General features: G+C 43.6%; 1 protein-coding gene across 2 annotated transcripts in view; it reads right to left on the minus strand.

The window, feature by feature from the left end:
- Positions 1–475: 475 nt before the first annotated feature.
- The window catches only part of LOC137431607 (peripheral myelin protein 22), a 77,854-nt gene continuing 53,112 nt past the window's right edge, over positions 476–25,217 (minus strand). For both annotated transcript variants that reach the window (XM_068123135.2, XM_068123129.2), the window contains exons 2-5: positions 18,133–18,229; positions 13,852–13,951; positions 13,010–13,153; positions 476–4,110 (exon numbers count right to left, since the gene is read on the minus strand). In XM_068123135.2, coding sequence (XP_067979236.2) covers positions 3,947–4,110; positions 13,010–13,153; positions 13,852–13,951; positions 18,133–18,210 — 486 coding nt within the window. In that variant the 5' untranslated portion in view covers positions 18,211–18,229 and the 3' untranslated portion in view covers positions 476–3,946. The remainder of the gene's footprint in view (positions 4,111–13,009; positions 13,154–13,851; positions 13,952–18,132; positions 18,230–25,217) is intronic.

Genomic DNA, 25,217 nt, shown 5'->3' on the forward strand with positions numbered 1-25,217 from the left:
AAACATCCTGTTGGTATTTCATAAATTCCAGGTAAATTTTTTCAGAAATTTCAGAAATTCCACCTTTCTTTCATCTTTTTGACCACCACACTGACTTTTTAGTCCCGGTGTTGCCTTTAGGACCGAGGATATAAAAAACGAATCATGCTTGGCTGACATGAAGCACCCAATAAAGCTGTTCCCTGATAATCAAAAATCCCAGCAAACAATGCGGCACGCTGTCAATAAATTAAACATCATAACCTGCAAAATAATTTACCAAGTCAATGCGATTCAGTGATTTTATTCTCCTCTGCAGATGGTGCAAGCCCGTCTGGATGCAGCATTTTTATTTAATCAAATCCTGTTTCTGGTTCATTGCATGATCGTCGATTAAAAAACACAAAATTACTTTCACACAAAATCAGGCAAGAAAATATTGTGTTCGCCAGTGCAAATGTAAGTGTGCAGTGAAAAAGAGCCATTTCCACCAATGTCGTTTGTGAACTTTGTTTTATTTGTACTATTGGTAATGAAGGACTGACTTTTACAGCTATTACTAGCCACCCCCACCCCAACCCCAACAATCACAGGTGATTCACAAATAGAAAATTGACCTAAATTTCTTGTATCCAAACAAGTGCTGTGATCCAAAAATACAGGATCTTGTGAAATGAGATTCCCTCAACACTCAGAATAAAGAGCTGTCCAGTTTATGGGTCATCTCAGTTAGGAAATTGGAGGAGGGGAGTGGGGGGGGGGGTGGGGAGAGGGGGAATGTGGTAGAAGCAAAAGGTCCGCTGTAATGTGAGGAAATAATTGGCTTACCACACACAGCAGCAATAGATACTGCTTTCACAAGCAATTCAGCATGCAATAAAGAAGAAGCTGCAGTTGGTTCAACATCATTTTCCCACAGATAAAAAGCAATGCATGTCACAGCAAAATAATTTTCACCATGAAATCTTCACCAAGTAAGCTCACGTGAGCAACCTCTACATCTATACACCGGTTCTCTTCTAGATTGAGGCCACCATACTCTTACCCGTAGTGCCAATATTTCCATGATATTCCTCGCAATCCACAAACCAACCAATGAATATGCTAAATATGCTAAATATGGCAAAATATGCATTTGGGAACAGGATGTGAGAAGAAGACAATATGCTAAAAGACAAAAAAGAATAAACAAAGTCGTCATGTTTGGGCACCCCAGGGTACATGCCGGAAAGGTTTCACCAAATTTTCCTGCCACCTCACATGTGAATAGTTTCAACAGGAAAGTGCTTGGTTAACAAATTGGAGATGCAGCATTCACCTTAACAAAAATTAATTAGCAAAGCAGAAAATCAATCCTGTGGGGGGGAAATAAAAAACCCAAATGTGATGCAGACTTGATGGCCATACACACTCAAAAATAATAAAAAAATTTAATGCAAACAAAGCTTTTCTGGCTTATGATCTGCTTAAAAATGGACATAATTTTAAAATGTATAACTGAAACAATATTGCTAGAAACACTAAATAAGAAAAAGAAAAGTCCATTTTCTGCTGGTTTTACAACAAAAACTTTTTGGCACCTTGTCATTTTAAAAGAAAGAGTAATCTAAGCATTGCTTGGTAATGAAAAACAGGTTAATTCTTTTACTCAACATATTTTTTGTCTCCTTATGAGATCCTTTAAGCAATCTAATAAAGCAGTGTGCTAATTAAAACTAGAACAATGTGACTGTGTCGCCAATATGCCTCCGCATAGTCCCACAACGGGTAGATGCCATCACTCTGCATATGTATGGGTAGTGGATCACGTTTGTGAAGTTTGGTGTTGATTGTATAAGGTTCGTTTTTCTATCCAAGATGGCTGCCAAACCACGTGACCTATGACATCTCATTTTCAAACTATATACAACAGTGCTGTTAGATGATATTTGTAAAGATTTGCATCAATAGGATGAGCGGTTTCAGATATATAATTATTTAATATTTTCCTTCAATCCAAAATGGCTGCCAAAACCATGTGACCTATGATGTCATAAATTTAATATTTCAATACAAATGGGTCATAGATCATGTGCATGCAATTTCAGATTTTTAGGATAAGGAAGTCAATTAAAACATTTTTGGCCGGTATACCACTTCACCTATGATGTCATCATTATCATGCTTTCGTTCTGCATTGGGATTACTTGACAATGTGCCAAGTTTCAAATTTTTCCATTCGGCGGTTTCCGAGAATTAAAATTTTAATTATTTGCTTTTAATCCAAGATGGTTGCCATACCACATGACCTATGACATCACAATTATTATAAAAACACTCTGCATGGTGTCACTCCTACCCTGAATGTTTTGTCTCAATCGGACCTATGGTTGCACGGACAAGACGAGTTTTAGCCCGGACAGACAGACAACCCGAAAACAATGCCTCCGGCGACTTTGTCGGCGGAGGCATAAAACAATAAAGCTTTTCATTTTTCAAAAATAAAGTAAATGCGAAAAAAATAAAAGCATGCGAAAATCTTTGCACATAGACAAAAGACGAAATTAAATCAAAAGACAACGTATAATTAGCTGCCACATATCCAATTAAATGTTGCAGATATATAACTCAAAAAAAAATCAAAAGCTTGAAGAAATACCATTATAATGTAATGTGATACAAGTAAACACGATTTACAATAAACAAGCCGCTTATAGTTAAGGGATGCGTTATCATAGGACAAAACAACCTGGTGTCTTACAAGAGAAGAAAAGACCTATTTTAACACACACGGGACTCAAGTGGCAGGATCATGCTTTTTTTGACTTGTGTTTTATCACTGCAAGACTCGCCTACTGTCTCGAGGAAATAAACCCTATGTGAAAAAGGCAATCTATTTATTACGTATACATAGGGCATGGGATATACAAATGAGGAAATTATACATGAGAAAGAGAGGGCGGGGGGGTGCAAAGAAGTATGTGTGGGAGGAGTGGGGAGAGAATAGGAAAGGATGATTGGGCGAGAGAGGTGCGAAGAGAAAATAAACAAATATATCTCGAGGTACGTATTAAAAATCCAGGGAAAGGATTACAGGAAGGGGAAGGTGGGAGAGAGTTACAAATCACACCATTGCGTATATGTATTAAATAGATGGCACATAACTCAAGGTTTGCAATCACATGTCAATTGGGAATGAGTCGAGGGGTTCGGTTCTTTCCCCATTGTTGTTGTCTCCACTTGCTTTAAAGGCGATACACCCTTTACATATGGTGCATTCATATATATATATGCTTCGTGTTAGTTTGGCAATGAACGCAGCATGATGAAGTCGTGGTGTTGTGTTTACGACATTTGGAAGCAAGACGAGCTGTGGATGCAATGTAGCTTTGCTCCTTAAGAACAGCACCACTCCATGCATGGTGCGTTTGAGCACTTCGTACAGCTTTGTAAGTGAAAAAAAGTAGCACTTTACAATTTAGGTTTCAAAAAACAAAATACTATAGAAAAGAGTAAGGTACTGCCAGTTATAAGATAAAAAAAATTCACACAAACTGGTAATATTAAGATGCTAATACACAAGAACAATAAGCAAGCTGCGTAGACTGCAAGACTATATTGTCTGTGCCATTGTCACAGTGTTCCCATTCCCTCTATTCCTTGAGTTTTGTCTAATATTCGACATGGGACTGTGGAAATTAGATTATTGGGTGTAAAAACGAGAAAGCTTTCTGGGCTTGTATTATCCAGTCAAGTTATAATGCTAGAAGAAGGAATAAAAAATAAAAAATTACATTTTGCACACAAAACAGTATCCCTCAAATATAGGTACATTTTGTAAGATGGAACAAAAGCAACATGACCATTTGGAAACTTACATTAGTCTTTCTTCCATACCATAGTGATTAAAAAGTAACAGCTACAGAGACTACAAGTGCTGCATCAAAAGTCAAAATGAGATGGAACAAACGTGCATGCGACAAGCAGGCTAAGAACGTTTACGCAAGGCAACGTAGATGACACCGTTGATGAAGGATAAAACAAAAGAAAACCAGGCAATGATGTAGGAATGACCGTAGTTTCCTTCGTTATATGGCGCAACTTTAGGACGATGCCCAGAATATACAGCAGCCGCAATCAACACACACAAACCTGGGCAAGGTAAATGGAAAGAACAAAAAAATAATTAGATGATTTATAAGAGATACAAAAAGACAAAGAGATAAATGAGGAATCAAAAGCAGGATCTCGCGAGATCACGGCGAGGTAACGTCTTTTCGAAGCTGTTCCATGCGCTCACGCTTTTGAAGCTAAGTAATCTTTCACAATTGTGTTTTTGTCGAGACTGTATCTATCTTTTGGTGTGTGTACCTATAGCGTATCTTTAGGAAAATTTTCGGTGCTAATTTTTCGTACATGTATACACAATCGTCGGTTAATGCGTATCGAGTATTCTGAGGCCTAGTACTCGTAGGCTTAGACTACCGTACCGTCTCCGACCTTGTGGTTTTGTTTTTCTCTCAGCGGTTCGTCGAATGCGCTGCAATTATTTTCGTTCTCTGTTTTCGTCCCAGTCGTTCACCCCATACCTCCTTGTTTAATATCTCTACTCAAAAAAAAAAAAATTTTTTTTTTCTTCTCAGGTCTTATTCGTTTATTTGTTGTTCTTATTTGTTCGTTCGTTCTTCGTTCACGTTGTTCGCGATCACACGATCACGTGGTTAAAAATGTATAATCTCTCCCCTGAACAACTATTTTCTCTCATATATTATAACACCTTTTTCTTCTTCTCCTACAAAAGGATGCTTTCGTCTTGCTCACCAAATCTATTCATTCCAAAAAAAAAAAATAGTACCATCTCTTACAGTCCCTCTTTTCTACATTCCCTAAACTCTCCAGAACTCCACCCCTCCTTCAGCGTCCTCGAACGTATTTTTGACTCGAAGGTCTCAAACTCATTTTGCAAAAAATGTTCGTTTCCCATGAATCGTACACTTTTCAAAATCCAATCTCACCCCTCCCCTCCAAATCTTCCCCATCCCCCCTTCCCTCCAAAACTTCCCCATCCCCCCTCCCCTCCAAAACTTCCCCATCCCCCCTCCCCTCCAAATCCTCCCCATCACCCATCCCTTTCAAATCTCCCCCCTTGCCCCTTCCCTCCCCTCCCTCCTAAACTCCCCCCACACCCCTCCCTTCCGAGACTCTCCCTCGCTCCTCCCCTCCTAGACTCCCCTCTCACCCCTCCTCCTCAAAGCATCCTCCCTGCTTCTTCCCCCTTCCAACTTTCATCTTCATCTCCCCCAACCTTCTGCCTCGCTCTTCCCCCTCCTCAAATAACACCTCACTGTGCCTCACCCAATCTCCATCAAACCTTTTGTCCGCCCCATTCTTCCCTTTCTCCAAGCTATTCTGAAATCTCTGACACACCTTCAACAGCTCTCCCTACCTCTTCCTCCTCTTCCACATCTTACCCTACCCCTCCCCCCCCCCCCCCCGTTCTGTACCCGATGCTCCCCCTTCCTCTTCATTAACGGTATGGACCTCAAACATCCGGAGCCTTCGCTCAAACTTGAATGATCTCTCCATACAGGTTGCTGCTGACAAACCAGATGTGATCTGCTTAACAGAAACTTTCCTCCTTCATGATGTCTCTGACGCCTTGGTATCTCTCCCAGGTTACTCCCTCCTCCGGTATGATAGACCTGAGCCTCGTCCTGGAGGTGGGGTTGCTATCTTTATAAAAACCTCTCTTCCTCACTCGCCCTCCACTGCCCTCTCTCCACCTCACCCCAGGAATACCTTTGGCTATGGCTTCCCCTTCGCTCCCACCTTTTGTTCATATGTGTGTTGTACCGTCCACCAAACAGTGATGACTCCAGCTACATCTCGCTGTCTGATAATATGGACCAACTTCTATCTACCCATCCCAACTCTCTCTTCCTCATATGTGGTGATTTCAATTGTCACCATGCCAGTTGGCTGGGTGTGGGTACCTCTCTCACCAGCCATGGCTCTTCAGCAAAGGACTTCTGCGACTCACTGGGACTGACACAATCTGTCAATTTCCCGACCCGGATGTCAGTCAACAGAGCATCTTCTCTTCTGGACTTGGTTATGACTAACTTCCCTGAAAATGTCTATTGCTCTTCTTCTGCTCCAATCGGCTCATCTGATCATGTGCTTGTCAAAGTGGACTTCTCTCTGACCATTCTCAGAGAGCCTCCTCAGCGTCGACGAGTCTGGCATTTCACTCAGGCCAACTGGCACGGTCTTCAAGCAGCCATCAATCATCTGGACTGGTCTCCCATCTCTACCGCCTCTGACATCAACTCATCCTGGGAATTCTTTCAAAGTAAATTGCTCTCTCTCATGCACAGATTTATCCCATCTCGTCTTCAGTTGTCATACCCTTCCTCCCGTCCATGGTACACGGAATCTTGTGGTGAGGCTGTTGCCCTGAAACAACTTGCTTTCGTCTCCTGGAAAGCAAATCCAACGGAAGGAAATCTCATTTCCTTTCACAAAGCCCGAAACAAGTGTGTGTCCACCCTCAGGAGAGCCAGGAAACAATATCTCACCATTCTCAAGACCGAACTCTCTTATCTGTCTCCCTCTTCCAAATCCTGGTGGCGTCTGGTCAAATCTGTTTCTGGTGTTTGTTCCCCCTCCATCCCCTCCCTCACCTCAAATGGCTTAACGGCTGACTCCGCACGTGAAAAAGCTGAATGCCTCAATTCTGTGTTTGCCTCTGAATCTTGTGTCCCAAACCCATCCCTCTCTGTACCCACCGTACCCAGTCGTACCCAGCTGCTCCTGGACTCTGTGTCCTTTCCTCCTGACAAGGTGGAAAAGTTTCTGTCAACCCTCGACTCTGATTCTGCAACTGGTCCTGACGGCATCAGCCCACGGGTCCTAAAATCATGTTCTTCCGCTCTTTCACTCCCTCTTTCTGTTCTCTTCACCCTCTCTTTTGCTCAAGGTCATCTGCCATCTGCTTGGAAATCAGCCAACATCACCGCTTTGCACAAAAAAGGTGCAAAAACAGATCCTAGCAACTACAGACTAATCAGCCTTCTCCCAATTATCAGCAAAGTCATGGAATCCATCATTGCTTCAGATATGAAATCTTTCCTCTTCTCCAATGGCTTGATATCTGATCATCAATTTGATTTCAGACCTGGTCACTCTACTCTGGACATGCTGCTTCTGCTTTCTCAACAATGGATGGAGGTCCTCAACGCCAAACAGGAAATTAGAGCTGTCTCCCTTGACATTTCACGTGCCTTCGATACGGTCTGGCACCCTGCTCTGCTCACCAAACTCTCCTCCTTTGGTATCCACGGAAATCTCCACGCATGGCTGGCGGACTTCCTCTCTGTTCATAGTCAACGTGTGGCCCTGAATGGGTTTCTCTCATCTCCTCTTCCTGTTCAGGCTGGAGTTCCCCAAGGTAGTGTTCTGGGCCCTGTGCTTTTTCTGGTCTTCATCAATGATCTCTCTGACTCTCTTGAAAATCCTCTCTATCTCTTTGCTGACGACTCTACTCTCTGTCGCTCCATTCCTCATCCCTCAGATCGGCAGTCTGCAGCCTCCTCACTCTCTGCAGACGTGGACAAAATCACAGACTGGGCAAACAAATGGAATATGTCTTTCAATCCTGATAAATCTCACACTCTTACGATGTCTCTCCGAAAAGACCGACTGGACAACCCTCCCATCCACTTTCTGAATAATCCTCTCCAAGAAGTTGTCACTCAAGCTTTTGGGTCTCACTATTTGCCATGATCTTTCCTGGGAAAACCACATTTCAAATCTGGCCTCCAAAGCCAGTCGCCGACTGGGCATCCTCCGTCGTGCGAAGTCCTTCCTTGGCACACCTGAGCTCCTCACCACATACAAGGCTTTCATCCGCAGCTCTATGGAATACTGCTCTCCCCTCTGGTCTGGTGCTCCTGCCTCACATCTAGCTCGTCTTCACGCTGTTGAAACCAAAGCATTCAGAATCATTGGAATCTCCCGCGATGAAGCTAACTCCAAGGGCCTTTCACTCACTCACCGCAGGCAGGTTGGTGGTCTTTCAGTCTTCTACAGACTCCTCTCTGGCCTTGCCCCCCCAGCTCTCTCTGGGCTCTGTCCCCCAAATATTCCTACAGGTCGCACAAGATCTGCCTGCAACCCTCTTATGGTTAAACTGCCAAAATCAAGACTTTCTGCTCACCTTCACTCCTTCATTCCTCTTTTCTCCCACCTCTGGAACAAACTCCCTCACTCTCTTCAATCCCACTCCACCCTCCAGGTCTTTAAAACAGCTGTTCACCACCATCTCTTATCCTCCCCCATCCAAAACCTTGATCTTTTCTACCCCCGCTAATTTCGGTCCCCGTGTGTTTTATACCTCAAAAGCCACGGTGCACACACACACCAGATACCTCTCCCCCCCCCCCCCCTCTTCCCACGCCTCCTCCCCCCAAGCCCTCTCCCTCCCACACTTCTCCCTGCTCTCAAATGTTGTGGTTGTGTGCTTCCTCTTCTCTCCCCATCTTGTCTTCCGCTCCCTCTTTTTGTATATTTTGTTTGTCTGGTTGATTTGTTTGTGAAATAAATGTTAGCTCTTTCACGAGCCTCGATTCAGTATACAAAAAAAGAAGAAAAAAAAAAAAGAAAAAAAAAGAAAAGAAAAAAAAAAGAGCTTATTTGCAAGAGAAAGTATTAAATTCATACTAAGCAGTCTAGCCATTCCAAGATGCTCTGGGTTGGAGTGGAACTGACCATTTCCACGTCCTCACAGGATGAGTATCTATCGTCACGTGTTTAACAAGGGTTACGCCTCGGTCCCCCATCGGTGAAGTAATGTGAGTTGACAGGGTGGAAAACGCAAGGCGGCCATCTTGGATTTTGACGTGGCGACCCAATTTTCAATAGCGTTCTCCCTTATGCGTAGATACACCCACACACCAGATTAGAAGTTAGTAGTTCGTTTATTTTTCAAGATATTTCGCTCACAAGGTTCAGACATATATATGGTGGTGGCCATCTTGGATTTTGACGTGGTGACCCAATTTTCAATAGCGTTCTTTCTTATGCCTAGATACACCGACACACCAGATTAGAAGTTGGTACTTCGCTTATTTTTCAATATATTCCGCTCACAAGGTTCAGACATACATGGCGTCAGACATACATGGCGGCGGCCATCTTGGATTTTGACGTGGCGACACAATTTTCAATAGCGTTCTCCCTTATGCGTAGATACACCCACACACCAGATTAGAAGTTAGTAGTTCGTTTATTTTTCAAGATATTTCGCTCACAAGGTTCAGACATATATATGGTGGCGGCGATCTTGGATTTTGACGTGGCGACCCAATTTTCAATAGCGTTCTTCCTTATGCGTAGATACACCCACACACTAGATTAGAAGTTAGTAGTTCGTTTATTTTTCAAGATATTTCGCTCACAAGGTTCAGACATATATATGGTGGCGGCCATCTTGGATTTTGACGTGGTGACCCAATTTCTTCCTTGTGCCGAGATACACCCACACACCAAATTAGAAGTTGGTACTTCGCTTATTTTTCAAGATATTCCGCTCACAAGGTTCAGACATACATGGCGGCGGCCATCTTGGATTTTGACGTGGCAACCCAATTTTCAATAGCGTTCTTCCTTATGTCTAGATACACCCACACTCCAGATTAGAAGTTGGTACTTCGCTTATTTTTCAAGATATTCCGCTGACAAGGTTCAGACATACATGGCGTCAGACATACATGGTGGCGGCCATCTTTGATTTTGACGTGGGTTGCACCCACACACCAAATTAGAATTCGGTCCTTCACTTACGCACGCACGCACGCACGCATGTACGCACGCACGCACGCAAGGAGGGGAAAACCATAGTCCCCCTTTTGCTCCGCGGTGCGACGGGGGACAATAATACCAAGCTGGGTCACCCAATCAAGATCGGGTTATTTAGACTTTAGTAAAACATCAAGATGATTGATGGTTAAAGACGTCGCAAAAATTCACCCATTATGGCAATGATGGACCAAATGGCCATCAGTTTGTTGATTTTCAGCCATACAAACTACACATAGAGAATTGCCTTGCGAGGGTGGTAGGGAGAGTGGTTATGCCCATTATCTGCCTACAACCCTCTTATGGTTAAACTGCCAAAATCAAGACTCTCTGCTCACCTTCACTCCTTCATTCCTCTTTTCTCCCGCCGCTGGAACAAACTCCCTCACTCTCTTCAATCCCACTCCTCCCTCCAGGTCTTTAAAACAGCTGTTCACCACCATCTCTTATCTTCTTCCCCCATCCAAAACCTTGATCTTTTCTACCCCCGCTAATTTCACCCCAAATCCACTTTTTTGAAATACCAACTTCTTTCCTGGAAGTCCTTGGTGTCCTTGTGTTTTATACTTCTCCCACCCCTCTCCCCCCCCTTCCCACGCCTCCTCCCCCCAAGCGCTCTCCCTCCCACACATCTCACGATGTCCGTGCTCTCAAATGTTGTGTTTGTGTGCTTCGCCTTCTCTCAACCATCTTGTCTACCGCTCCCTCTTTTTATATATTTTGTTTGTCTGTTTGATTTGTTTGTGTGATAAGTGTTAGCTCTTTCACGAGCCTTGATTCTGTATACAAAAAAAAAACAAAAAAAAACCTGACCCTAGCAACCCCCAGCACATATGCAAAATTTGGTGTTGATTGACTGAGCCATACAGGTGGAAACCAGGAGGGAACTCTGTCGAGGACATACCTCTGCCAGGCTGAACAGTTTGCATCTTGTATCCCATCGATAGGCCGGTTTTGCATCCGGACCTCAACCGAAATCGAATCGGCTTGTTCTTGTCGCTTAACCAACTCATCCACCTAGTTTTGTCATAATCCATCCACAACTTTTTGAAAGGTCGTGTTCTATATAATTTCTGGCCCTACCTCTCAATGGTGAAGAATCACTTTAAAAAATTCTCTGATCTGGATCCGGATAGGCACCAAAATTGATTAAATTCTTCCTTGTCACTACCCAAACTGTCCATCAAGGTTCGGCCGAATCCGTCAACAACTTTTTGAGATATCGTGCTATATATCTTTTTTTCCCCATTTCTCAATGGTGAAGAATCACTTTTTAAAATTCTAGTATCCGAATCCAGATCTTCACCAAAATGTAATAATTTCGTCCTTGTCAGGTACTCAACCTCTCCACCAAATTTTGTCTGAATCCGTCCACAACTTCTGGAGATATCCTGTTCACAAAAGACAGACCGACAGGGGTGAAAACGTAACCTCCATCCTTGATATTTCAATTAAGAGAGTTGTCAGTTTGTGCAGATCTTTAAGAAAGTCCTGCTGACGTGCACCGGCATGTACTAGAGAAGCTTATTCCACTGGGTCTTCGATAAGCTGTTATGTACTCGATTGTAAACCATTTAAAACCATAGTCAACTGAGAAATGAACAAGTTTGTTGAAGAAAGCCAAGACAGCTGGTATTAGAAGCAAGATTTGATGCGTTACGTCCATGAAAAGTCATGGCTAATGGTTTAAGAGAACAGTTGGAGGAAGGAAGTTTGCGCTTGCTCTGCGCTCGCAAAGCGAAAAGCGGGGTTAAGCATTCAGTTACGTACGTGTGTGTGTGCCGTACCTGTGCTGTGTGCCGTACGTCTGCATTTAAAAAAAAATCATTTTCTCGGCAACCGCTGGTCTGATTGACACTAAATTTTCATGTTGGTCTGCGCCTCCTCTAGAATATTTTAATGATAATCATGACGTCATCGGTCATGTGGTACAGGCGCCATCTTGGAAAAACCGAAAAATGTTGCATCTCTATATCTCCAAAACCTCTGCATGGGAAAAATTGAAACATGGCTCATTGCAAATAACTCCATATGGGGAATAGGTGTTGTTAACGATGATGTCATTGGTGCCATAATTATGACGTCATAATTCGACAGGGAAAACGCTTGGTCTGATCAGTTTGAAATGTATTGAGCATGATCTATGCAACAATTATATTGGAGAATATAAATTTATGATGTCATCGCTCACATGGTCTGGCAGCCATATTGGACCAAAGAAAAAAAATGTTCAAAAACAGAAGAGTTGGCTCGCAACAAGGTGACTGCGCAGGGTAAGTATTCTATGAATACCATCTAGTTTTCTTGTTAAAATAATAGTGTCAGATGAACAAAACAAAAAAAAGCTACATTCATATAGCTCAGGTGATCATTATGAACATACAATAGTTCTTCCATTTTTATGGGTTTAGGTGCATATTTGATGTTTTCGACCATCAGTCTGTTGTTTATGAATCAGCATTTATGCAAGTGAAAGTAACCATAAGAAAATTACGCACTGACAGCAAGTCAGTATGGTGTAAACCACTGCAGGTACGGTTTGAACTCGATAGGAGAGACTTTGAAGTACTCCAGAGCATGGAGGCTTCTATCTAAGTTTCATTGGAGGCTTAATAAGGGTGAGAAAGGGATGGAATGGAAAACGTGTTTGGTGGAGGACAGCGGGTGCACATTCAACTGTTTATAAATTTGAAACTGTGCCGAACTGGGAAGAACCTGCACAGACGTCGGGACTGCACAGAGGTAGCAAATTCACCTTTGCTTCATCTGGATTCGATTCTTGACCTGATGATAACTGTCAGACTGTTGCTTCACAGGCAGAGTGTTGCATCAATTAGTGTGCCTGTCCCTGATCAGATGTGCGTTAAACAGGGGAGCGTCTGCTAGCATTAGCCATGGCACGTCAAATATACCATTGTGTCTTTTGCAATGAGTAGGTGCTTGCCACCGATACACCGGTCAGATTCCAAATTATCATGAAAACGTGCATGGGCATTGGATCAGTGGCACAGTTGCGACTCAGGAATGATGCAACCAGCGGGCAAAATTTGTGATTCCATTTTGGTGCGCTATATACATCTGCCACCAATGGATGGGAAGGACACCCATCAAATCCATAACCTGTGTCTTTGAACAAACATAGCGAGAAAGGGCGTGTAAAAACTAAAAGGCTTAGGTGGCGAGTTTCACTCACTGGCGAGCAGGTGCATCACACCGGTGATGAGGAAACGGCCACCCTTCTGCAACGTGTAGAGCTGAACAATAAACACGATGAGGGAGATGCAAATAAAGATGACAGCAAGAATCATCAGTGCCTGCACACTTTGGAACCAATCATCTGCAACACAAGGCACAGGAACTCAGAAATTGTGCATTTTACTCAATTGCCATGAAAGTTTAGTCATTAGCCCGTCCAGTGCACAGCAAGAGACGAGGTTTTGTAATCACTTCTGTGTGTGTGTGTGTGTGTGTGTGTGTGTGTGTGTGTGTGTGTGTGTGTGTGTGTGTGTGTGTGTGTGTGTGTGTGTGTGTGTGTGTGTGTGTTCGGGCCATAACGTTTTTACCATTTGAGCCATTGTCATCAAATTTTCACCATATCTTTATTATGATAATATGGAGAAGGCAAATTCATAATTTTGTCAAAAGGTCAAAGGTCAGCACCACATAAAATCTTCAATTTTCATCCGATTGACCTGAAATTTTAAGAATTTGCATATTGGGTCCTGCCCGTTGCAGATGCCTCTATTTCAGGAATGGCATTAAGATTTAATGTCTTGCTCTTGTGTAGAATGATTGTCAGGTATTTTATCATACCATCTAATACTTAGGATGCAACGAAAGTAACACAAATGGAAGCTGTTAAGATGTTTCTCATGATGGCCGTAAGCCGACTACGATTCACGAGCACATAGAAATGTGCCGACATCACATGCATCAGACACACAAAGTTTGGTTGTGATTGGAACAAAAATTTAAAAGGTTATTTTAAAAAACCCAATTGAATGACAACGTCTCCAAGACAGAGATGAAACTTACGCTGCATCTCTGGTAAGACTTCTTCACAGCCCCAATTACCACTTTTGAGGGCACATCTCTTCCATAAGTCAGTAGTTATTTCAGCATTGGCCCACCAAACCTGCAATAAGAAATGCGGAGAGGGACGTCGACATTACAAGTTCATTCAGAAAGTTCATACATTAGGCAGTTGTTAGGTTAAGATAATTATATCAAGGAGAGCTGCAGTGGTATTGTGCTACGAACACTTTACTGCTATTCCAGAGGTTAGAGGTTTAAATCCTGCCGATTGCTGTATGAAGGATTTGGAATGCAAGCTTGTGAAAACTGAGCTAGTCCCAGGAGAATTACCATACCACTCACAAAAAACCCAAGATGGCTCACAAATGACCAAGGAGCAGGTCACATGTCCATCACACACGGTCTTGTCTACATGTGTCGATCCACAATTGGTGCTTGGCTCTTACGTGCCCTCATGTAAACTTTTGATAGGCATTTTTAAAAAAAAGGAAAAGCACATGCATCACACCACTGACATTGCCCTGACTATTTCCTGAAAACACCATATTCAAGTACTGTGACGCAGCAAGTCAAACAGATTTACATGTGCAATGACATTTGTATAACACACAAAATGAGAATGTATATTACAAGAGTTTTGCCCATGTCATAATCATTTTCAATTCAGGCTGTAATACAACAAAATGAGAAACGGCCAAGGGGTGTGAATACTTTCTGAAAGCATTGTATATACATATACATAAACATAAACATATTCATACATACATGAGTATACAGGCGTTTTTATCCATCGCTTCGCTGACGGATTTAATCAAAAGACAACATGTTGTACTTCACAAGCATTCTCCTATTTTCACCGTATAATTTGCCCTCGGTCATCCTCTATCCGCTTGGAAGTTAGCCAACATCACCTTCGTCAGCCAACCTTGCTGCTTATATATGACCCTCACGAAAATCACTCAACATTCGCTGCAAAGCTCAGCGTTGGGTGATTTGGTTTGAACCTCTGTTTGAAAAGTTTTGAAAATTTCGAATTATTCTCATTCAGATTTCAACGTCACCGTAATGCGTTTTATTAAGTTGTTGAAACTTTCTTCTTGGTTGAATTATATGTATTTTATTTTATGGTATAAGAAGATGATTTGTAATAATGGCTATCACCAGGGGGCGCTATATGATTACACTTGTATAGATAGAATTGGGGTGTTTCACCCTTATTACGGGCTCATCAAGATTACACACTGCCAAGTCGTTTATTTGTGACTATGCTAAGTGGAATCACCTTTAGAGGCCATTTTTCCCTGCAGAGGAGGGGTTGGCCTTTTCCAGGCACCGTGGTCCCCTTTTTTGGAGCAATGTTTTATGGCCGGATGCCCTTCCTGCCACCAACCCTGTTAGTCGCCTCTTGCGACACACAGGGAATTGCCAGTGAGCTGGTACTCAATTTGCCGACCTCAGAAGGAGGACAGGCTGAGTAAACCCCCCTGGCATTAATTCAGCGATCGACCGGGATTCGAACCCAGGATCCTAGGATCCCAAGCCGGCACCCGCTAAGCCAACACCAGGCTTGACTATGCTAAGTGGGTTAAATAAAAATGAAATGCCCTATCTTGACGAGGCAGCAAGACTCAAGTCAAGTTCCAAAAACAGCAAATGCTGCATGACCTGTTAGCAACAAGTGTCGTCTGACACACAAACACACTGTCTCTACCTTGCTGATAACCAGTTAGGCAGTGAGGCTAGTCAGGAAAGATAAATAAAACAAAAAGGGCAACTTGGACCCTGAATGCAACATGCCGCTGACGTCACGTGCATAAAATTGTACTTTCTTGACAGCGCAATAGGCAAGTGCACTCAATACCTCTCTCTACCTCTGAAAAAATATATTAATGAAAAAAATATATTTTATAAATTATGACATCAAGAATGCAGTGGAAAACATCAGCAAAGCTTGGAGGGAAGCGACCATCACTCTGATGAACTTTGCATGGTGGAACGTATTGGCGGAGGCTTGTAACAAATCCGCTGGGTTTGAGGTGGAGTAGGCCGTCACTCAGGAAGTTGTCCAGCTAGCTAATCAAGCTGGTCTCGAGGAAGTTGATGCCGCAGACTTTGAAAAGCTACTAGCATCGCGCCAGGCAGGCTTGACTAATGATGAGCTACTGAAGCTGGAGGAGCACCGTGCTAAGCAAGCCAGTGAACCCAAGAACTTATTAAGCATCAAAACAATAGAATATTGTTATTCGATGTTGTGTGAGACCATTGAGAGCATTAGGAAAGTGACCCAGACATGGAGTGCAGCACAGCAGTGAAGGCAGGTCTTTTTCCAACATTTCTCAGTGTACGAACAGATGCTTGTTGAGAGGAAGTGAAAGGGCAACCATACAACCCTCAATAGCTTCCTTCTGAAGAAACCAGTAGCTTCAGCGAAGGATGAGCCAAATGTCTTCGTATAAATAATAAACGCCTTTAAAAATCCATATACTTAGTGATATCCAAGGAAGCTGTCCAATAGAGTTTCCAGGTAAATATGAAGTTGTTGGGAAGGTACTGTATCTCCATAGGCATCATGTTACAATGACCTTGTTTTGCTCTATTTTGTACAATACTGTCTCCTCAATTACCAATTGTGAGCGTTATACATTGTCTGTCCATATATATTGTACAGCGGATGAAATCAACAGAATGTTCATTGAGGTGTGCCAACTCCCATGGGAAACGAGGACCTTTGCATACCTCAATGGACGTATGTTAAAACATGTCTGCATAGGGTGGACAAGATGGATACAGAAGGAAACTCCAAGGAGAGAAAATTGGAAAGAGTGGGGTTAACGAGGGTAGCTTGGAGAGGGGTTAACAAGGGAAGAAAATATCCTGGTTTTTGGATTGGAGGTGATCTGAGATGGTGGTGGTCTGAGATGGATTCCACAGGTGGGGGAAAAAAGGAGAAACAAATGAGCGGAGGTGAGCAGTGATCCTGGATTTCGGTAGTTTTACCAGAAGAGAGTTGATGCTGAATCGTGTGAGACGAGCACAGAAAGAGCAGAGGGGGAAATATCAGAAAGGCGATGGTAGAAGACAGAGACCACCGACCTTTCTGTGATTGCGAAGTGATAAGACCATAGACTCGGCCTCGTTGTTGGGAGAGTCCAATAGCCTTAAAGACCTTGGTTTCCACGGTGTCAAGCTGAGCAATGTGTGAAGCAGAAGCACCAGTCCAGATGTTAGGGGAGTACTGCACCAAGCTGCGGATTCATTGTTCTGCCTGTCTGCCAATGGCTACTAGGGGACTGGCCGTTAGGATGGGACTGGATGAAACCAGCAAGGAAATCCAGTTACTGAGGTCACCAGAACTGAAATTCAAGCTCTGAGCTTCTCAAACATTCACAAAATTCGAACATGGAATGTGAGGTCACTGAATCAGGGAATGACAGATGTTATAAAGAGAGAGAGATGGACATGACAGTAAATGAAATTCTGGGTATAAGTGAACTTAGTTGGACTGGTTTTGGGCAGTTTCAATGTGACGATTACAAAGTGTTCTTTTCTGGTCACAAAACCTGTAAAATCAATGGAGTGGCAGTGATTTGCAAGAAGAAGATGGCAGGGTCAGTACTGGTATACAACCCAGTCAATGATAGGTTAATATCAGTGAGGTTGAAAGAACATACAGTGAACACCACCATCATTCAGATATATGCTCCAAAATCGGCTGGTGAACATACACACACATACATATATATACATATATGTTAGAGATTCGCTCCAAACTGTAATTGGTGAGCACATCAGATTAATTCCCATTACAGTTATTGCTGCTCGATCTGGAACCCAACAAGGCCTGCCCACCAATTACAACCAGGAGGCATCACCATTGTTTTAAGCGGCCTGGAGAGTTCTCTGAAGTTTACGAATGAAGTTATCTGACCTGGACGAACGCCTCAGTATGGGGCACCTTGGCATCTTTGCACAGCGAGAGGCCTTTCTGGGGCTAGTGATGATGTGGTCGTGATCATATAATCACGGCGTTTGTCCAGGCCGGATAACTTAATCACTCGCACACACACACACACACACACACACACACACACACATGCACACACACACATGCACACACACACACATGCACACACACACACATGCACACACACACACCAGGAGTGAAAGCAAAAACTTATATTTCTGTCATAAAGAAGTGTGTTTCACAGTGGTCCCTTCCTTGGTAAATTACCATCCCATGGAAATTTGTGTATAATGGTGCAGAACAGACAAGCAACTTACACTGCTGATGGTCGAAACAAAGAGAAGGATGAGGGTTATGATGTGTAGGATGAAGATTCCGATTAGAAGAATCAACATGGCGTCTTCTGAGGTTTCACTGTACACACACGTACGTACACATGCACATCCGTCAGCCACTTTGTATCTAACACAGATATTTTTGGACCATTTAAATCTTAAAATATCACCTAACTTTATTTTATTTTTGGTTTGTTGTGGTTCCAGCGGTTTCAGGATAATCTTCACAAACTTTTTTTTTAAAGAAGTACAGTACTGCTATTCCACAGTTACTCTATACCACCATAATGTGAGCAATATGGGGCAGTAAGCAGCAAGAACTTTAAAAACAAGTGTAAAATCATAAAGTGCCTATCTGTGTCGACAGACAAGTAAAACAATTGATGAGACCAACAGGATGTACGTTGATTGAGGTATGAAATCCTCATTGTTTCCTATGGCAGTTAGCACACCAAAATCAACATCCTGTTGATTTCATCCACTGTGAAAAAAAACAACAACAACATATACACATGGTGAGTCACAAGTCCCAGGACACAGTTTTAGCTGCTTATACAAGATTTGTTTGTACCATCTACCAGGGTGAGCCATAAACCCCAGGAGTAACAACATATTACAGGAATACATAACATATTACAGTAATACAACAATTACAATACCTCCTTAGATATCGAGTACATCCGTATGACGTACACCATTGTCACAGCACAAGATAATTTTTCTCCACGTGTGGTATTTTTTTTTTTTTTTGTATACAAGATCGAGGCTCGTGAAAGAGCTAACATTAATCACACAGAAAGACAAACCGACACATAAAACATATAACATCGGGAGCGGTAGACAAGATGGGGCGAGAGGGGGAGGAACACAAACACAACATCTGAGAGCAGGGACATCGAGAGATCAGTGGGAGGGAGAGAGCTTTGGGGGTGGGGGGGAGGCATGGGAAGAGGGGGTGGGAGAGGTATAAAACATATGGACGCTGCCAGGACTTCCAGGAAAAAAGTTGGAATTTCAAACAAGGTGGATCTGGGGTAAATTAGTGGGGGTAGAAAAGATCAAGGTTTTGGATGGGGAAAGATAAGAGATGGTGGTGAACAGCTGTTTTAAAGACCTGGAGGGAGGAGTGGGATTGAAGGGAGTGTGGGAGTTTGTTCCAGAGGCGGGAGAAAAGGGGAATGAAAGAGTGAAGGTGAGCAGAGAGCCGAGATTTCAGCAGTTTAACCATCAGAGGGTTGCTGGCAGATCTTCTGCGACATGTAGGAATATTTGGGGGACAAAGCACAGAGAGAGCTGGGGGAGCAAGGTCGGAGAGGAGTCGGTAGAAGACAGAAAGACCACCTACCTGTCTGCGGTGAGTGAGTGAAGGGCCTTCGGAGATAGCTTCATCATGGGAGATTCCAATGATTCTGAAAGCTTTGGTTTCAACAGCGTGAAGACGAGCTAGGTGTGATGCAGGAGCACCAGCCCAGAGGGGAGAGCAGTATTCCATTAAGCTGTGGATGAAAGCCTTGTATGTGGTGAGGAGCTCAGGTGTGCCGAGGAAGGACTTCGCACGACGGAGGATGCCCAGTCGGCGACTGGCTTTGGAGGCCAGCTTGGAAATGTGGTTTTGTAGGAGCTGTGCTCCCACGTAATCGGAAGAATGGACGCGACAAAAAGCTGGAATTCGTCCGAGTTTCTTTATTGTCACAAAACAACTCGGGTACTCTGAAAAGCCCGTTTATCGGGCAGCAATATATATACACATTATCCCGGAGCGTTTGCCCGGGAAAGGCGAGAGGGGGCGTGGCCGGGCGTCCTGGCCGCGGCCTGGCAAATCGAGGGCGGGCATGCCCGGGCGTCCCGGACGCGGCCTGGCAAGTCGAGAGCGGGCATGTCCGGGCGTCCCGGACGCGGCCTGGCAAGTCGAGAGCGGGCGTGGCCGGGCGTGCTCGGGCATGCCCGGGCGTCCCGGCCGAGGCCTGGCAAGTTGAGAGCGGGCCTGCCCGGGCGTCCTGGACGAGCCCGGCATGGTGATCGCTCCGCGTCCTTGGTAGGTGCAAGGCGATTGTGTAAACCCAGCGGTAGCCGCTACAGTTTCCAAGTTTTTGGAAATGTGGTTTCCAAATAATTTCCAATGAAATCCATTCAGGGCCACACGTTGTCTACGACCAGAGAGGAAGTTCGCAAGCCATGCATGGAGATTTCCATGGATACCATAGGAGGAGAGTTTGGTGAGCAGAGCTGGGTGCCAGACCGTATCGAAGGCACGTGATATGTCAAGGGAGACGGCTCTGATTTCCTGTTTGGCATTGAGGACCTCCATCCATTGTTGAGACAGCAGAAGCAGCATGTCCAGAGTAGAATGACCTGGTCTGAATCCAAATTGATGATCGGAGATCAAGCCATTGGAGAAGAGGAAGGATTTTATATCCGAAGCAATGATGGATTCCATGACTTTACTGATAATTGGGAGCAGGCTGATTGGTCTGTAGTTGCAAGGATCTGTTTTTGCACCTTTTTGTGTAAAGCGGTAATGTTTGCTGATTTCCAGGATGCTGGCAGATGACCTTGAGCAAAAGAGAGGGTGAAAAGAACAGAGAGAGGGTGAGATAGAGTGGCAGAGCAGGATTTTAGGAGCCGTGGGCTGATGCCGTCTGGTCCAGTTGCAGAATCAGAGTCGAGGTTTGACAGAAACTTCTCCACCTTGTCAGGAGAGAAGGACACAGAGTCCAGGAGCAGTTGGGTTCGACTGGGAAAGGTGGGAACAGAGAGAGATGGGTTTGGGACACAAGATTTTGAGGCAAGCACAGAGTTGGGGCATTCGGCTTTGTCACGTGCGGTGTCGGCTGTGTAGCCGTTTGAGTTAAGGGAGGGGATGGAGGGGGAACAAACACCAGAAACAGATTTGACCAGACGCCACCAGGATTTATGAATCCTGGTGGTATGAAAACCGACGCAAAATATGAAGTGTTATTGTGCCAAATGCTTCCTGAATGCGTTGTTTTACTTCATCGAGTACATTATGGGAGGTGTGTTGTGTATGTAATGGTATGAAAAGAGTTGTGTTGTGTATGTAATATAATATGTTTCATATAGAAACATCTTGTATAAGCTAAAACAGTGTCCTGGGACTTATGACTCATCCTGTATATATATTTTTCAAAAAGGCGGCTCAGGGATAGTGCACTTGCCTTTTGAGATATCTAGTTGGTGCGATTCTCGACACAAACTATGAACTGTTAGATTGGTTCCTTGCTGGTGGGCATTGAATCAAAAAGTGCACCTGGGTCTCTACCAGTATACCTGGTGTATGCCCGCTCACAACGGGAGCGGCAGGAAGGGTCATTCCTCTTTGGTGTACATATATTACAGTCAATCCATGGTCGGGTCTCAAGAACATTGGGTGTGTTTTCATTTCCCAAGTTTCTTGTGGAGAGACCGCCAAGTGGTTTAAGCATTCGAGCAAGCATTCAAAACCGTTAAGGAACGGCTGGCTTGGCAAGCGTTAGCTAGCTGCTTGGTAAATGAGCACACCCCGGGCTTCCTCCCTTTCTGTTTCATGTTAAACAGAAGGAGCGAGTTTCAAAAGTTCACGACAAAAAACGCCACGTTAGCGCCAGGAAGGGTCATGTTATTAACCCACACTTATGGGGTACCGAGAGTACAGTAGATCTTCGCTCAGTTCTGGAAGTAAAACTTACCTCACACATGTCGGGATTCCTCCAAATTTCTTCATTTAGTGTTATAAAGAGCATTAGCGACTGATTAAAAAGCTAATCATACGTGTTTGTGGTTCATCATATTCATTACTGTTCATTAATGTTCATTACTTCTGGTAGAGGCCGTTGCTCCCACGAAAACGCCATGATATTAAGCTATTTATATACGTTGATTCTCTGTAAAAACCCCTTGGGGAGGTGGGATATTATTGGTATTAATATTGCTTTGTAATAACATTAATATTACGCTATTATCGTTAGTTTTGTTATTCAAAGCGGCCTTGAAAAAACGCCACGATAAAGCTAACTTAATATGGCTATACACCTCAACACGCAACCCATTGACGGCAATGGGGGAGAAAACCCCCTTGGGGAGGGGGGGAAATGAATGCGCTACAATCTTCATTGTGTAACCCTTAATCATCCTGTCAAGTTTGGTTGAGATTGGATAAGTAACGACAGAATGTATTGGCGTCAAAAATTCATCAAACAGACAGACACAAATGGCGTATTTTAAGAGTATGATACTATCCGGATCCGGATCTTCACCAAAATTGAATCGATTCTTGCTTGTCACACACCCAACCTGTCCACCAAGTTTCGTCCAAATCCATCCATAACTTTTTGAGATATCCTGCTATGTATTGTTTTGGCCTCATCTCCCAATGGTGAAGAATCACTTAAAATTAAATAATTCTCATATCCGAATCCATATTCAGATCTTCACCAAAATCTAATCTAATCGTCCTTTTCAGACACCCAACCGGTCCACCAAGCTTCGTCCAAATCCATCCATAACTTTTTGAGATATCCTGCTATGTATTGTTTTGGCCTTATCTCCCAATGGTGAAGAATCGCTTAAAAAGTTTTACTAGATGGATCCGAATCCGGATCTTCAACAAAATCTAATCATTTCGTCCTTATCAGACACCCAACCGGTCCACCAAGCTTCGTCCAAATCCGTCCATAACTTTTTGAGATATCCTGCTATGTATCGTTTTGGCCCTATCTCCCAATGGTGAAGAATCACTTAAAAAGTTCTACTAGCCGGATCCGAATCCGGATCTTCAACAAAATCTAATCATTTCGTCCTTATCAGACACCCAACCTGTCCACCAAGTTTCGTCCAAATCCGTCCACAACTCTGAGATATCTTGTTCACAAATGGACAGTCAGACAAACAAACAGACAGACAGGGGTGAAAATATAACCTCGATCCACCTTTCGTGGCAGAGGTAAATATGGGTGTTTGGAAATGAGAATTAATTCAGAAAGCATTTAATATTTTGAATATTCAATTGTACCAGTTGCTTTTCCAACTAATTTTGATTTCCAAACACACTCATCATGGTGCTGCCCTGTGCAAATATTTATATAGTAGATAACAGAACAGGATAAGATCAATTTGACGAGCTTTATTGATAACATTGTGACAGTGACCAAATTACTCAAGTAATACTGCAGTACCACTAAAGTACTCGTAGGTCTTGTCATGTAGGACACGCCCAAAGATACCGATCTATGATTGCAGTTTCTCGAGATTGTCACACCTAGAGATTCACCTGTGTTTCCAAAACATGCAATTATGCAGTCGTTTAATTTGCGCAAGTGACTCAGCAACCCAGAGTGTGTGCTGAAACTCTTCTCCCACAACAATGAAGTATTTTTTGAATCTTTCTGTATCTATCAGCACCTCTCTCACAAACCAAAACGTTTGCTCTGTAGTAAGGGGTGTACGCACTATTTCCTCATGATACCATTTTTGACCACCAGCTTACCAGTACATGCCCATACAAGTCTACAACTTTGCTCGTTACTGAGCAAGGGGATAATGGGAGATCAGTCACTAGCATGATGTTAGGGAATTATGGGCGTTAAGTACAGTGCTGTGTAATGAGATGCACTCGTAAAGTGAGTTCAACCATCCCATTGGATGTCGATACATTATAGGCTTAATGGATGAGGAGTTGTGTTGTGTATTTAATATAATATTTTGATCCTCATATTTTTCCATATACTGTATGACTTATGTATATATATATACACAACAACAACAACAACACAACAACAACATGCATTTTAAAGGCCATTTTCCCTGCTGGAGCGAGGGTTAGCCTTGCGGTCCCCATGACAATCTTCTCCATTTTGCCCTATTTTCTGCATCTCTCCTTGTTAACCCCCTTGCCCGCATTTCTTCTTCCACCATCTTTAGCCAGGTCTTTCTCGGTCTTCCCCATCCTCTACTTCCTTCTCCATTCATTTCCATCACTCTTCTCAACCAGTCACTTTCATCCTTCCTCAACACATGACCAAACCATCTCAACCTGTTCCTCTTCACAGCATCAATCACAGGCTCTATTCCCATCATCTTTCGCAATTCATCATTTGTCTTCCTCTCTCTCAACGATACTCCGCACATCCGTCGAACCATTCGCATTTCCACCCTTTCCAACCTTCGTTGCTGCTCTACGTTCATTACCCATGTCTCGCTCCCATAAATCATAACATTTCTCACACATGCAGCAGACACCTTTCCCTTCAGCTTCAACGACACTCCCCTCATCATCAGCATGCCACTCAGTTCCCGAAACTTCTTCCATGCACATCTCACTCCAGCAACCGTTGCCGAGTCTGATCCACCTTCTCCATTCAGCATGTCTCCGAGATAGCAAAATGTTTTCACACCTTCCAACTTCACGCCATCTCCAAGATCCAACTCAACATTTCCTCCATCTGCAGCTCCCTCTTCCTCACCTTACCTTACATTTTCCTCACCTTACATTTGAATGTAGCTGCCACACTGGTTAATGACCCTCTCAGACCACAACATTTTTGATGAACCCACTCAGCGCACATTGTACATTGAATGGAGTTCACTCCGCCACCCTTCCTACACACAGCACAGGGCCACTTCCCAGTTCTTTCCACCTCACCACATGCTTTACCACTTGCCATCACCTTCGTCTTTCCGATATTCACCTTCAGACCTTTTGTCTCCATACATTCCTTCCCCTTGTTCATCTTCTCCTTCAGTCCATCCATACTTTCCGCAATCAACACCAGATCATCTGCATACAATAACTCCCACGGTAAACCCTCCTTTACGTTCTGAGCCAGCACCTCCATCACAGCTACAAATAGTAGTGGACTTAGTACCGACCCCTGATGCACTCCCACCTTCACCTCAAACTCACCACTGTTCCCGTCCTTCGTCCTTTCAGCTGTGCACGCTCTTTTGTACATTGCCATCACTACTCTGATCAACCATTCCTCCACTCCTGACTTCCTCAATGCCCATGTCAATACTTTGCGTGGAACCCTATCGAATGCTTTCTCCAGATCAACAAACCCAAGAAACAACTT

Source organism: Myxine glutinosa, chromosome 1 (genome assembly GCF_964187855.1).
Source record: "Myxine glutinosa chromosome 1, kmMyxGlut1.1, whole genome shotgun sequence".
Taxonomy (NCBI): domain Eukaryota; kingdom Metazoa; phylum Chordata; class Myxini; order Myxiniformes; family Myxinidae; genus Myxine; species Myxine glutinosa.